The following is a 16,199-nucleotide window of genomic DNA, read 5'->3' as shown; positions in this document are numbered from 1 at the left end:
GTGCTTGTTTTGCTGAGATTATATGCTATGTCACAGGTCAAATTTTCTCACTCACCTTGAGATAATTAACATGTTGATCATGATCACTGATCTTGTTATAATTGATCAAAGCAGCTTGTAAACAATGTGAATTCTGTTGCTAAGATAGGGAGAAAAATCCCTTTTAGACCTTTTTTCTTAGTTGTAAAAAATATTTTTCAATGAAAGATTCATTTTCAAACCCAGTGCAAAACTCAAGATTCTTTGATAGACCAAAGGATTTGAGTTGGGAGTGATCATGTTTTGTTCACCTAATGGTGAGTGGGGCTACAGCAGCACATAGATGTTGGGGAAGTATGTGATGGGAACCAATACGTCTGTGTGTTTATGGTTAACATAGTACAGAAGCAAGAGTATGGGTTTTGTTCATAGTACAGGAGTCATTTGAATCCTGGTGAGGTCAACTGATTGCACTGATGGTCCCAGTTAATGGCTTACCTGGACTCATGCCCAGTGCAATGTGACTTTGCAGCTCTTCCCATCCCTTGAATCTTGGCCAGTCTTGTGACTTGCCTTGGTCTGTAGAGTAAGGCAGAAGGGATGTTGCACCAGTTCTGAGCCCAGGTCTCAAGAAGCTTTTGGTTTTCCTCCTCCTCCTTCTCTCTCTCTCTCTCTCCTCCTCCTACCTCCTACCTTCTCTCTCTCAACCTTGCTTGCACCACATGTATAAGCCCAAAACAGCCTGCTGAAGGGAGAGAGACCACACGGAGTAGAGCCCCGTTGTCCCAAACACCTCTAGGCTAGATTGACATACAGCCAGCTCCCAAACATGTCGAGAGAGCCAGCCAAGATCAGAAGATCTCTCTACCTGATGTCTGGCTTGCAGTCTTCTGAACAATACTAAATGGTTACTGTTTTAAGCCATTGAGTTTTAGAATGGTTTTGCTTTGTAGCAATTGCTAAATGATGCACCTGGTTCAACTAGTTACTAGCTGTGTAATCTTCAGGAAGTTGCTTAACTTCTCTGAGTCTCATTTTATTCATCTGGGCTTAAATGTCTCTTTTAATGATCTCTATTAATCCTTGCCATAACCTTGTGATGTGCGTACTGTTATTCCCATTTCACAAACTGGTTCTTATAAAGGTTAAATAATTAGCCCAAGTTCACACAATAAGTTGACAGCCATGCAATTTTCTCATAAGTGACCTCAACGAAAGTAAATCAAGTTTATAAGCAAACTTAATGAAGAATTCTAAAATGTGATCTAAAGGTGGAGAGGCTCATTTATATTTAAGAATACTTCCCTTAAGTTGAGTAACAGAAGTTTTCAGTGCAGAAAAGATAACCCACAGTCTGAATGCAACTAGGGTGAGCATCTGCCTCTCTGTTCCCAGGGCCTAGCAGAGTCCACAGCACATTAGTAGGTATCAATAAATATTTTTGGAAAAAATTACCCCATGAATGAATCCTGATGGTGCATGGAAAATATCATTTATTCTAAGACCTGAATAAAAAATTTAAGGGTTCAAAACTTGAAGCCTCTGACAGATAAAAATTAAAATACCTTCCTTTTCCCCCACATGATCTCCCTCAAACCAATGTACCAAAAAACTGTCCCCCACATGATTCAAGAGGCTGCATAGAATGTGGAGGCAGGGAGGGAAGGGAGAGTTAGTATTATCACCAAAAGCCACCCCTTAGCTTCAAAATCACTTCAGTACCTTGGAGGAATTCCCCAACACATAAACCCACTTTCCCACCCCAAGAGTTCCACTTAGAATTGCTAATATAAAGAGAGACCTCACCACTACACTTGTGTATCCTTTCGTATAGAGACCAGAGGGGGAAAATTAATCCATGAATTTGGCTTCCATGAATTAAACCACAATGGATCTGCAGAAGGTCTGGATCACCACCCAGAGAGGCCACAAGATTCCTGAAAAGAGTGTGTAGGGGTTGGTATAAAAAGGTCTTGATAAAAATGTTCTTCAGGTTATCTGTAGGCAGCTAGAGTTTGGATTCTAGAACATGACAGAGAAGAAGTAAGTGAGGCAGGACATAAAGGGCAGGCTCAATAGGTTCAAAACCAAATGTGAAATTTCTTGAGTAGTCTTTGGTTGCCCTTCCTTTGTGCTGCCAGAACGCTTCCTCCTCTGCCTGCAGAACCACCACTTGCTTCTCTGTCTTCCCAACTGGACCAAGTTCCCTAAAAGCAGGGACCACAGCCTCTTTCCTGCTCCTTGCCCAGTCTCAAGAGGAAGGATTGCCAGAAGGCAGAGGCTGTCCATGAATTTCTTGGGCATTTGCTCATGTCTCCCAGATTTGGGTGGAATTCAAGGGTAAACTTCTTAACTTTACCTCATTGACCTCATAGGGACCTCAGGAAAATCCAGTGGAGGCTCCTGTTCTGAAAACTAGGAGTGGTTCATACTAGCTAGCTTGATGTGGGGGCGACTTGTCTCTGATGCTCTCTCCCAGAGGGACAGGTGTGCACAAACATGGGATGAAATTCCATCACAAAAACTGAACTCTCTCAGTAGGCTGAGGGTGAGTAGTTACCAGCTTCATAGACCATTATGCTATGCCAGGCAATCATCAGCTACCTCTCCACTTGTCTCCTACTTCTGGGATTAGTGGTATTTATTCATTTGTTCAACATTTATTGAGCGTTTTCTGTATACAAGGATGTATACTCTGTTAGGGACACAAAGATTGAAGACAGGGTGGCACAGAGACAGTAGATTGCTGCAATAGAGTGAGAGAAAACAATAGAAGTGTGCAAGTAAACGGTGACAGTTCAGCAAAGTGTTATGGGGAGGGAGGCAGGGTTTGTCCAGACTTGTCCTGACTCTTACAGGAAAAGTGGGAATTGGCCAGATTGAGAAAGGAGGGTCAGAAGTTCTTGGAAAAGGAAAGACTTTGGCAAAGGTTGAGAGGTGTTCAAGCAGGAGTGGCTCCAAGCAGGGCTGACAGAAGAGCTTTATGTAATTGACTCCTCCCAAAACGTCCATTAGTTCCACCCAAACCACACCAAATAAACATATAATCTAAGAAAAAACTATGCAGAAGACATTTCAAATCAATGTAATCTCCAACTGGAATTGGAACCCCCAATTCCAATCTGATCCTTGGCCCTAAATAAAAGTTCTGGAGGAGCCACTCTGAGAATGATTCTTGCATATTGGGAGTTTGGTATGAAAGGAGAGGGAGTGGTAAAGTCTTTGCCACACCCAGTGTCCCCATCCCTGCTAGACTTATTTCTCCAATGTTTCTTCCTTTCCTGGATGGAGCTGTTGGCTTAGGTAGAGTTTATTTTTTTTTTTTTTTTTTTTTTATTTTTATTTTTTTTTAAAGATTTTATTTATTTATTTGACAGAGAGAGAGACAGCGAGAGAGGGAACACAAGCAGGGGGAGTGGGAAAGGGAGAAGCAGGCTTCCTGCCGAGCTGGGAGCCCGATGCGGGGCTCGATCCCGGGACTCCAGGATCATGACCTGAGCCGAAGGCAGTCGCTTAACCAACTGAGCCACCCAGGCGCCCCGGCTTAGGTAGAGTTTAAACTGTTATAGACAAGTTTTATGCCAAACAAGCAAGCAAATACCCATTCTGGGCTCTCCCTTGCCATGTCTACCATGAGAATTTGAGTTTGGTGATGTCAGGGACCATATCCACCCTATTCACCTCTGCTTCTCCAGTATCCCCTAGAGTGCCTGCATATAATAGATACACAATCATTATTTTTTGGATGAATGAATTCATGGAGGAATGAGCAACTGTAGATATTGGTGAGTAAACATTGTTTTGTTTGTGGTCATAGAAAGAAGGAACGTTTTGCTTAATGTTACCCATCGAAGATAAACTTGTTTGAAAAGCAGTTCAATTACGTCAAGAGTAATTGCCCGTTATTATAGACGTATTCCAATTCCTAGAGAAATAAGCATAATTTTCAAAGCATAATTACATCTGACATTAAGTGACTTCTCTGTGGACTCCCTTCTGACAACAGAAAATTTAAAGTTCCAAAATGCAGCAACAGTGACTCACCTTTCCATCTGAGGGCTGTTCCTCCCAGCTCAAGTATGACGTTTGCTTAAAAGATGAAACCACCCCCATTCTAAATAAATATGACATTTGGACAACTCTTCAAGGATGAACATTTTATTGGAATATAGGCACTTGGCAGAGTAAATATGTGGTTACAAAGTGCTTTAAGTCTATCTGCTTTATATAGTGACCAGAAAAACCCATCCACCGTGTAGATTTTTTTCTTAAAGTTCCAGACTTCAGAAGGCAAGTCCCCAAACCCGCTTACTTAAAGTATGAAGACACATGTAGCCAACTTTTTTACCTAGTGAACCTGTATTGATTTAGTCAGTGATGTCCTTCCCTTCCCCAGATTAAAATTGCTATGGAGCATATAGCATTTAGCACTTTTGATAAAGAGTGAAAATCACTCATCTGGCAGAACTGTGAAACCCTTGGAAATCATGGACTCCAGTCTGGAGGGTTACAAGACCAGACTCGAGAATCTTTGCAATAAAATGTAGAAGATCAGGCCCAGAGACCTGAAGTTCTTCACACGCAGCCTCTTTATAAAAGCTTTTGGACAGATTGGAATCTTATCCTTGTGGTTTCCAAAAGACTTTTTTTTTTTGAAAACAGAGTTTTCTCTGCATGATTCAAGGTACCACTGTCTCCACTCTAAGCTGCAAAGGGAAAAAAAAATGACAAGCTAATTTTTTTCAAGGCAAATATTCTCTTTGTGAAAGGTCAATGGTAACATAACTCGTTTAAAGTCATGGAATTTTTCCCAAAAACCACGTCCTGAGGTTTTATGCATTTCTAATGGATTTGCCTGGAGGAGAGATTCCCCAGAGCAGCCTGCAGAAGCTTTGCATGCTGCTCATTTAAATTACAATAACCTTGCTCTAACCTGGAAACCACTGAAGCAACACAGACAAGTCTATTAAAAACAAGACAAGCTCATAGTAATATGAAGTAATATGAAGTTACTCCATTCAACATGTTAAAATGAATAAGGAATATTTTTAATGAACTTTAGTTTCCTGTTCCATCTTCAAATGGAACAATCATCCCGCTTAGTCTAGTGAACTTGTCTTATGTGAAATATGTACAGAAAAATTCTTTGTGTTCTCAAGTATGTCCTACCATGTAGTGCCCAGTACCCTCTGGCCTACAAGATGGGTAAAGGGAGGGCACTGATAGTCATCCATCCAATGCAGATGTACTTTCTTTTAGGGTTGGAAAAATTTCTTAATTTTCCAAGGGGTCCAAGAAGCCCTGAGGTGAGCAAAGGAAGGAAGCTGGGAAGCTCCAGCATGGGTTCGAGCAGGGCTGGGACCTCCTTGCTCGCTGACATTCTCCTGCAGAGAAGGGCATCCTTGGTGGGTCTGGGCACTACTCCTTGGGCTCCTGGCCTTACTGGGCAGTGCATCTGACCATCTGCTGTCTGCCTCTTGGACTTTGGACTTGACCTAAGGGAAGCCTCCCCAAGGGCAGAAAGCCCAATTAAAAACGTCTCCCTGCTGACAGCAAGCCCCAAATAGCCCCGGCACAGCAGCGTGGTGGGTATTCAGGTCTCACAGGTCTTGAGCAGCTCGACACCTGCCAGTTTTTGTGCGAGGCACTAGGGATATCAAAGTGACTTGAGAAGGCAGAGAGCCATTATTCCAGGCTGTGTATCTCTAACAGGAAGCACACATGATTAATAAACCCCAGTTTCTGTCCTTGAAGAAAGAGGCCCCAGAAGAGACGGGAAGTAAACACAATTTCAATACTCTGTGCTTAATGCAAGGATATGAGTGAGCACCGGGTACTGCAATGACCAGCGAGGAGTAGCCTCTACGTTCTTCTAAGGAGACCCTTCATAGATGTAAAGATCTAAACACTCTAAGAGAAATTAAAATGATTGAATATGAGACTATAGTGATACTGATTAGTATTCATTCTTTATCACCTAGAAATTCTTCATGGGGAGTTGGACAGAGAAAGATTTTAATTCCTGCTGAAAGAGTTAAACTGTGGGACAAATTCTCTAAACAACTGACATAAACTTGCTGATGACGATCAAAACAAGATTTTAGGACAGTATGTTGGGATCTAATATTAAAATTTGTGGAAGGAAATGTCAAGAGGTACTACCTGGGACTGAAGCTTTTAGGAAATGATATGGTATTTTCTGGAAGGATAATAGAACACAGCTTTTTAATCTGCGGCAAGTAAGTCCTTTAACATCAACATTTCTAGGTCATGGTCCATTGAGAAGATGTGTCTGTGTCTATTTCCATAAAGCGTAAGTTCCAGGAGAGAGGAACAGAGTCTTTTTCACTATAGTATCTCTAGCACCTGGGACATCATAGGGACTCAGTTAACTTGCTGAATGACCAAACAAATGATTTCCACTTTTGGTGACATCTTTGGAACTTGATTGGAACTTGATGATGTACATCTTGGCTTTTCATTTCCTTTCTTTTCTTTTTCTTTTCTTTTCTTTCCCATTTATTCACTTTATTCCCCTTCTGGAAATGAACCAGGACTGTTTCAATGGATAGACAGAAAGTTGTCATGGTTTGAAAATCGGCATATTTTTTTCTTTAAATTCCCGTGGGTCTTTTAATTTATGTCAGACAAAACATCTTATCTTTTCTTCTTCTTTTTTGTTTTGTTGCCGTTGTTACTCTACCTAGCACAGCACGTGGCATAGAGCAGCTATTCGAGAGAGAGAATGAGAGAGGTTAGGGTCAGAGGGAGAAGCAGACTCCCTGCCGAGCAGGGAGCCCGATGCGGGACTCGATCCAGGGACTCCAGGATCATGACCTGAGCCGAAGGCAGTCGCTTAACCAACTGAGCCACCCAGGCGCCCCTAGAGCAGCTATTCGAATAATGCTTGTTTAACCTGTAGTCTTTTCCGCTCGACAATTAGCTAAGGCCCCGCACAGCCTAAGGCTAATTTGGAATGCTTTCAGGCTTAAACGTGCCAAGGAAATTTTCTTGCCTCATCTGAATGTCCCCAAAAGGTGATTAATTAATAAGAATCAACATGATTAATTAACAAGAAATTGATAGCATAATTAGTAACAGGCTCAGACAGCCCCACAGACCACAACCTTCCTCCATTTGTGCTCAGCTTCCCCTGGGCTCTTTCAGGGGCTTCAGGGCTGCCCACCGCAGGGTGACCGGTGTTCCCCACCGACCCTTCCCTGCAGTCCTACTGTAGAGGAATGCTGAGTCCTTCAGAGACAATGAAGTTGCTCTAGTGGATGGTGAAGCTGGATTTACAGTATACATTTGCATTCTTACCAAAAAGTAAAAAGCCTTGAAGTACATGAGAGGAAAAGGCGCAGTGTCTTGGAAGCTGGGCTCCTACTGTTTTCTCATCTTCGCTGGAACACCACTGCCTCCCTTCAACGTCCTCAGCTGCCTCTCACCCCAAACACTTCCTATTAAAATGCTAAAGCAGTAATTCATGGTAGAACAGTTCAATTCCACAAAGGTCTGCCTCAGTGAGCATGCCCTGTGTGCATTTCCTCTGGTTTCATTACACACATTAAGGAAGTACTTAATTTTTTTTTTTTTATTTTTTCGTAACAACTTGTGTGCAACCCCTAAGCATACCCATAACTATTAACCTTTGGCTGAGTTTGTGCAAAGAAATACTTATGCCCAATTGTCCCTTTCACTCTTCTGAGGGCTGCCCTGGGGTACTCTCCCCCACATCTTGTGAACCTAGCAGATCGAAGTTTGGAGCATTCTCCACCACCCACTGGCACTCATGGACACCAGCAGCCTTAATCTTCTCTGTATCCATGCTAGCAGTGGCCTGGGCCATGCTGCTGGTCCCTCCCAGGCCTTCTTCCACAGAACCCTGGCTCTCACTGGGGCAGGTGTGGTGAGCACTGGAAATGCAATCTTCTTGTGGCCTGGCCTCACCCTCCACCATGGCCGCAGCCCCTCCTCCTTCCTGGGCATCCAGTCTGGAAGCCCCCGCTGTGAGCTCCCTCTTGGTGGGTTCCCCAGCCTCTGCTTGCTGCTCTGGGGGGCCAGGGCTGCTGGCACCCTGGGTGAGCCCTTCACAGGCCTGCTGAGCCCCCAGCAATACCCCCAACTCCACCCTGCCAGCGTCCGCCTGCACCTCCGGCGGGGAAGGATGGGCCTCCCTCTCACTGATTTCACTGCCTTCACAGCTGTCTTGACTGGAGGCCGCTTCTTGATCGGCCTCTGTGTCGATTTGGGTTGTTTCCTCTAATTTTTCAATTTCTTGGGGACCAAGGGTCTCTTCATTTGAATCTTTCTCAATCTCGAGGGTGGCCGATTCCACGGGCACTTCAATGGTCACCGTCAACAAATTTCTGAGCTCCAGTAAGGAGCCCGAGGCAGAGCTGGCTTCTGGCTTTTCGTGGCTGGGTTCTCCGTCCTCAGGAGCCCCTCCAAACTCCAGCTCTGACGAGGGTGTGCCCAGGGCTCCTGCCGTGTCCTCTGCCGTCACGAGACCCACAACTGGGTCATCCATGCCTGAAGGAATCACCTGTCCGGTCCCGTCTGGGGGAGGGGTGGGGACAGGGAAAGATGGGCTTTCTCCTTTGGCCAACAGACTAGGGACCCCAGGCTGCTTCTTTTCCCCTGACTCCTGGAATACTTCGTTACTCAGCGCCTCGCTCTCTGAAACTCCTGGCAGAATGGCCGAGGCCCTCCTGGCAGGGCTGGCCTGGTTTGACCCTGCGGGGGTTTTTAGATCAGTTAAGCTGGACACACTTTCACTGGGCAAGGCCATGTTGTCTTCAAATAAGTTGTGTTTCTTCAGGAGAGCGGCTTCCTTTATCACTGACAGAGACCAGAAAACAGAACATGACATTGACTCTCGGCCCCGGCCACCCTGGATTTTCCCATGTTATCCAGAAGCCGAACTCCCTTCCCAGCTTTTCTGGCTACCCAAATCTCTCAATGTCAAATTCCAGCTGATAGCCACCCTCTTCCCAGTCTCCTTCCCTCATGACCAAAGCCCACACACTCGTCTTCAGCACTGGACCTCTGTCGTGTTCATTCATTCATTCATTCATTCCTTCCTTCACTCATTCATGGATGCAGACTGGGCATCCACTATGGGACAGGCTCTGAGAATCCAAAGATCGGCTTTCAAGGAGCTCGCAACCTAGAATAGTAACATCTGTTACCACCGATAGAGGCCCTGCTGCAGGGGCAGGCCTGTCATTTCTCTGCTTCCCATAGTCCAGTCCTGAATGTGTACTGGGTACTCAGCACTGAGGATGCAGAGAGCCCTGTTGACCTGCAGCGTCTAGAATGAAGACCTACGTGCATCCAGCTCAGTCTTAGAGGCCTTGAGAGGACTCAAAACAACAATAACAACGATCGCAGCTGACAATTTTGACCACAGGCCTCCACCAGAGCTGTGCAGGCTGTCCCGTGCCCAATGGCATCAAATCCAAGGGGGCGCCACTCACATCAGAGACAGCATAGATTTGTGTGTTTGGCAGAATTTTCCAGCAACAAGCAGTAGAGCATCCTACTCTGATAAAAATCAGTATATCATGGCAATTTTTTTGACAGAGAGCCGCCCAGTGCCTGGAGAAAGGGAGCCTTTTCCTAACTGGTGGAAAGGTGCCATGAGGGAATGGCGTGGGCTTGAGGGGGCCCTTCCTGTCAGACACTGTGCTGACATCTTTACATTTCTCATCTCGTTGGATTAGCTACTGGGGCTTGTGCTTGGCCCGTTTCCTTTGTGGGGGGTTTCTGGTGATACTAACACCTTCCCCGTGGAGACCAGACACAGGCCTACGGTTCTGGGGAATGGCCCTGTCCAGCCGATTTCTATCAAGGCTGTCCTGCCCACGGTCCCATCACAAGCAAGGGGCCTAACTCCACAGGACAGTGGGTGCTGGAGTCCCAACAAGATTCACAGAGTACGGTGTTGGCGCCCTGGGTCTGCTTCTGTCCAGCGGACAGGACATGAGGAATGTGCCGAGGAGGCAGCTGGTAACCCCTGTTCCGGAATCACCTCCTCCTGCCTCAGGGAGGGGTCGGAAGTCTGTGGCTAAAAACAGCTGTCTCCTTTGTTCTGTCTGGGGCAGCTGGAGGGAGACAGATGTTCATGAGACAGTCTAGCCTTAATCTCCCCAAACCTCAGTTTTCTGTGAAAAATGAAGCTTGAAATTTCTGTCTCCTGGAGTTCTTATTTGTAATTCAAAGAAATAATATCCAAGGGGCCAGTATAGTGTGTGCCAGATCATGATTCTCAGTCAAGGTTAGTATCCCTTTCTCTCCTCTCCTCTCTTCTCTGTCTCCCCAACAAATCGGTAGTGATTTCCTCTTCCCCTTTCATTCCTGTTGAGAAACCTAGCGGGCCTCCCTGGGTCCCCTTGAGGGGGTCCTCCCCCGTATCTGCTGTTCCCTCCAGTACCAAGGAAATCTTCCTCACCTTTCAGAGTTTCATCAAGGAGGCTCTGATGTAAAATCTCCTCGTAGACATTTTCCACATGAATCATATTGGTGTGATCTGCAAAAATGAACTGCTCATATTTCTGGAGCTCCTGGACAGTGAAAGATAGGGAGACGGAGGACAAGGCATGAGATGCCAGTTTGTAGAGGAGGTACAGGGAGCATGACTTGCACTCATGATCCCCTCCTTGGAGTGTGGGGCACTCAGCCACTGGTCATCCCCTTTCCTTTCCCCAGCCACCGAGGCATGATGTGTACTTCAGGGGTGTAGACAACACAGATTTTAATCATCTCAAGGCCCTGTCTGCGGGTCCGTGGGTCTCAAGGCCCTCCTTTTTTTCCATCACAACCAAAATGTTCCCTTCTTCCCTTTTCTCCCCCTTTAAACTCCAACAGTACTTTACCAAGGTATAAGTCACACACAGTAAAATGTACACATTTCACAAGTACATCTCAGTGGTTTTAAATATATAACTATACCCATGGAACCACAACCCAGATCAAGATAGAGAATATTTCCAACACCCTGTGCCTTTTTCCAGTCTACACCCCCAACAAGAGATAAGCACTACTCTGATATCTATCACAACAGATTTGTTTTCCTAATTTTTTTTTTTTTTTTTGAGAGAGAACACATGTGGTGGGGGGAGGAACAGAGGGGGAGGGGGAGAGAGAATCTTAAGCAGGCTCCATGTCCAGCAGTGAGCCTGACACCGGGCTCGATCTCATGACCCTGAGATCAGGATCTGAGCCAAAGGCAGATGCCTAACTGACTGAGCCACCCGGGTGTCCCTAGTTTTTCTAATTTTTGAACTTCACACAAATTGAATCCCATGTTCTTGTGTGTTTGGCTTTGAGACTCATCCGTGCTGCTGCATGTATCAGCAGCTCGTTCCCTTTTATTGACAAGAGACATTCATTATATGGATAAACTAAAACTGTTTAGCTATCCTCCTATCAATGGTGTTGAGATTTGTTCATTTTTTAACTGTTATGAATATAATTGCTATAAACATTTCTGTGCATGATTTTTTTTGGATTTAAGGACTCTTTTTTATCTTCAGTGTATACCTAGAAGTGAAATTGCTGGGTCCTGGACTAGATGTATGTTTAACTGTATTAGAATGGGACCCTTTCCGGGTATGGAGACTCTCTTGTCAAAGACTCTTCAGGAACATTCTCCTCTTTCCCTCCAACTGGCCCTGACAGTCATTGATTCCCTCTAAGACAACCAGGCAGGATGCATAATCCTTTAACCATTCCTGCTCTCTGAGGGTTTCCAGATGGCTTGAGGTCAGGGTAGGGATCAAAATGTACCAAATCACATGCCAGTGATTAACTCGGTAATCCTTACAGCTAAGAGTGCTCAAAGGGCCCCAAGAGCGAGGGCTTTAGCAGTGGGATTTGATGCCTTTTGCCTGAAGGGACAGGATTTTCAGCAGGAGATCAGAAGCCACCACGTGCAGACAACTCAGTGGTAGGACTTAGGGGCCCAGGCCCAGATCACAGGAGGTCATCATGAGGTCCCTTTATACCCACCCCAGAGCAAAGCTAAAGGATTGGACAGACGTGAGCTTGCAGGACCCTGAGCGGGTCTGTGAGGCAGGATGGACACATAGATGAGAACCGTGTGGAAAGAGCACTGGCCAGGAGGCTGGACACTGCCCTGGATTCGCTGGGGGACCTGAGCCCGCCATGTCACTGCTCCATGCCTCTCTCTGCCTCTGCAAAGCGAGGGCCACAGGCTCAGGTCTGCAACACCCTTTCCTATCCCTAGGTGGTCGCCCACTCTTTATTTCCCTGGTTCCTGCCTCAGGACTGGGTGAAAACATGACTCTGGGGAGTCTTCCCTGACCCCATAAGCAGCGCTGGGCGCCCGGCTCGGAGCTCTGGCCTGCCCTCTTTCCCATAGGCTACTGCTGTGCTCATCCACTGCGGGCCCGCTACCTCTAGCCTATGAACTCCCGGACGGCAGGAACGCTGGCCTGGCACAGTGCCTGGATCATATCTGATACATAGTCAGTAGTTTTTGCCGAAGAAACAGTAGACCTTCGAAATTTCCAACAGCTAGGGGTGCCTGGGCGGCCTAGTCGGTTAAGCGTCTGACTCTTGGTTTCGGCTCAGGTCGTGATCTCAGGGTCGTGAGACTGAGTCCTGCGTCGGGCTCTGCGCTCAGTGCAGAGTCGGCTTGAGATTCTCTCTCTCTCTGCCTCTCCCCTCTGCTTGCAACTCTCTCTCTCTAAAATAAATAAATCTTTAAAAAAATTTCAAACAGCTAAATAAGTTTGTGGAAAGGAACAATTTTCTAGGGATGTTTATACCACTGTGACATGTCCAGCTTTGTAACATAGGTCTTCTATATTGAACTGACTAAACTGTGACATATGTTTAATTCCTTGGAGCAATTTAATTGGAATCCCTAAGGGTGGGTCTTGGGGAATCAGAATTTTTTTTTACAGCTCCCCAGGCAATTTCATTTTTTTTTTTTTTTAATTCTCCAGGCAATTTCAATGGGCACCCTGGATTGAGTACCACAGATCTAGGAAGCTGTGATTAAAGAACCAAGGGAAACATACGTTAGTAAAATAAAGAATCCTTCAGTTGAGCAGATAATCCCTTAATTTATCCATTCTGTAAATCCAGATTTTAAGAAATCTCTTGGCACTGAAATCATATCCTTCATTACTGAAAACTTGGGGTCTCAGTTTCTTTAGAAACCAATCTTTCTTGATTCAAAAATCCCAAGAGCATTTTATAGATTGGGTACAACTCTGCTGAGGTGTGGAAAAAGGGAACTGACGTTGGGGCGCCTGGGTGGCTCAGGCGTTAAGCGTCTGCCTTCGGCTCAGGTCATGATCCCGGAGTCCTGGGATCGAGCCCCACGTCGGGTTCCCTGCTCTGCGGGAAGTCTGCTTCTCCCTCTCCCACTCCCCCTGCTTGTGTTCTCTCTCTCACTGTCTTGTTCTCTGTCAAATAAATAAATAAAATCTAAAAAAAAAAAAAAAAAAAGGGAACAGACAAGAAAGGGGGACTTTCTTTGCCCTTCTCTTCTTCTGGGAGGAAGTGGCTCGGAGGCCCCTAAATTGCCTCTGGGATTAAAAACACCCTAAGTAGAATGTCTGTGTGCAGACGCATCCAGAGGTAGACAAAGTCATCCTTTGGGCGGCTAAACTTTTCCATCCGCACATGGCCGAAGGACAATCATATAGACAGATTCTTTATTCCTGTGGCTTGATCAAACTCCCAGAAATAAAGGCCAGGTACTAGATATGCCAAGACTCTAAAGAAAAAAGCATTTATAGAATATAAAAATAACCAAAGAAATTTCTGTAGTAAAATAACTTATGCCAAGGATTTTAATGTTCCAATTCTTGGAGACCTCTACTCTGCCCAAAAGTCCTTTTGAAATTCTAATAAGCTCTTTATGATTTGCTCCAATAGGGAGAAGGCACTGAAAATGTCCAGGCTCATAGATCATTTCTGAAATGTAGAAATAGTAATAGTAGTCGTATATATTATTCACTGAGTGCACACCTTGTTATCAGCAAATATGAGCTGAGTTCAAACTCTGGCGGTTACCAGCTCTGTGACTTTGGGCCCATTACTTAATCCTCAAGTTTCCCCATTTGTACAGTGAGGATGTAAATAGTAATTCCTCCTTGAGTTGTCATGAGAATTATTGAGATAATCCATACAAAGTGTGTTTAACATAGTGTCTAACACATGGTCAACACTCACCAAATATTAATAATTTAGTCTCCTCAATCTTAAGAAAGGCACTGCAAGATATATCATTTCCATTTTCTAGAAGATGGAATCTAGGTCAAGAAAGAGGAAAAGTGACTTGTCCAAGGCCCCAGAGCCAATACATGGAGGAGCCAGGACTTGAACCCAGGTCTTGGACCTGCCTCCATAAGTGGCTCACCCTGGCTCTGCTCTGCAGACCAAGTCACACCTTCATAATCATGACTGTCACTGGTAGCAGCTTTAAATGGTTTCTGTTTCATTGACTTCACGAAACGAACATTAAAAGAAAAAAATATCCTTCTGTAATCGGGTTACTTACGGTCTTTCCCTGGATGTAGTGGTCAAGTTTCAGAGGACAGATGGTACCCATGAGTTATACTATGACGAGGAGCACTTGGTGTCCTCAGATGCTCTATGACAACCCTTAGTTTGGCTCAAAGTCAGATCATCACCTTTGAGATTCTGTCTCGTCCAAGGGTTGGCAAATCTGGCAGCTGCTTACTTTTGTAAATAAAGTTTTATTGGGACACAGAAGCACCCATTGTTAATGTATGCTCTTGCACTTAGCAGAGCTGAGAAGTTGCAACAAAAACAGTACGACCCACAAAGGCCTAAAATCTTTACTATCTGACCATTTGCAGAAAAAGTTTGCTGACCCCTCCCTGGTCTAGTCTACTGATTGCAAGCACATTCTAGCAAAAGAACTTGCTTGAACTTCACAGCAATAAAAGCAGGCTCTCTGGAGCAAGCCATCCTCTTACGGGTTTGCACGTGGAGGCCAACGCCTTCTGCACGGTGGGAAGTGTGATTTGAACCAGCGCCTCTTGAAATATCCTCTTCCGGATGGTGCTGCTATCATAATCATATTGCTGTCAATACAGAGATAGAAACATGTGCTAAATAGCAACATTGCAATCTGTTAACTTTTGCTTAAACAAAAACTCAGTCACTCACTTGTCTCGCTTTTCCCCCTATTTCTGAGGACATTTACGGTGTTTCCAAGGTCTCAAAGATCTTACTATGCATTCTCTCATACTTTGGGTGGAGGGTATGGCTATTAATGACCCATCTTAACCTCCCCTTTTACAGATAGGGAAACTGAGGCAAGATCAAAACAGTAAATTCTGCATTATAAAGAAGTTGGGGACAGAAATGGGGGGTGAGTTTGTATGTCATCACCCCTGTCCTGGGTGGGTCCATAGGAGCCAAGATCATCTACTTCCTTCACTTTACATCCGAGAAGCAGGATGAGTGGACTGTAATGATTTCCACAAAGGAAGGGAGGGTCTGGCTCATAGCTACCTTAACACTGTGGCATGTTAACTGAAGAAGTTTAGTATCCAGACCAAGAAAGATGTTGATTCACTTTTCTGCATGGAATATTCAAACCTAGAGACTCGAGTTTGGTTTTAGACGACCCTTTAAGAGGATCACAGACGCTCTGGAACACAATCACAGGCATGTGAGCAGAACGGTCAGGCCAAATAAAGCATGGTTCATGAGATGAAGGCATTTCTACTGCAGATGATAACTTTGGGCAAAATTATAGCTCTATTCAAACAACCAAAGGCTACTGTGTGGAAGAAGGACATGAACAGAGAGAACAGAACTAGAATCACCAACAGTGTCAACTTTGGCTTCACATTAGGAAGCATGTTCTTGCAGTAAAAAGTGTCCAGAGAAGAAATGGATTGTCCAGGGAGGTCTAAAGTGTCCTGACACTGGACGTGATATTGACATCGATACTATCTTTTCTTCCCAATTGCAAGTTCATTATTACTTGTGTTCCCATAATAAATACTGCTTTTATTATTTTTTTATTTTTTAAAAGACTTTATTTATTTATTTGTCAGAGAGAGAGAGAGAGCGAGCACAAGCAGGGGGAGTGGCAGGCAGAAGGAGAAGCAGGTTCCCCGCATAGCAAGGAGCTCGATGCAGGACTCGATCCGAGAACCCTGGGATGATGACCTGAGCCGAAGGCAAATGCTTAATCAACTGAG

At 45.0% G+C, this 16,199-nt stretch overlaps 1 protein-coding gene across 1 annotated transcript in view; it reads right to left on the bottom strand.

Moving 5' to 3' along the window:
- Window positions 1–4,121: 4,121 nt before the first annotated feature.
- Window positions 4,122–16,199, bottom strand: part of NIBAN1 (niban apoptosis regulator 1) — a 153,173-nt gene continuing 141,095 nt past the window's right edge. The window contains exons 12-14 of the mRNA XM_078078053.1: window positions 14,961–15,068; window positions 10,433–10,544; window positions 4,122–8,820 (exon numbers count right to left, since the gene is read on the bottom strand). Coding sequence (XP_077934179.1) covers window positions 7,676–8,820; window positions 10,433–10,544; window positions 14,961–15,068 — 1,365 coding nt within the window. The 3' untranslated portion in view covers window positions 4,122–7,675. The remainder of the gene's footprint in view (window positions 8,821–10,432; window positions 10,545–14,960; window positions 15,069–16,199) is intronic.

The sequence above is a fragment of the Halichoerus grypus genome, chromosome 7, assembly GCF_964656455.1.
Source record: "Halichoerus grypus chromosome 7, mHalGry1.hap1.1, whole genome shotgun sequence".
Lineage (NCBI taxonomy): Eukaryota > Metazoa > Chordata > Mammalia > Carnivora > Phocidae > Halichoerus > Halichoerus grypus.
Note: the sequence above shows the minus strand (reverse complement) of the source record. Positions and strands in the feature narration are given on the sequence as shown.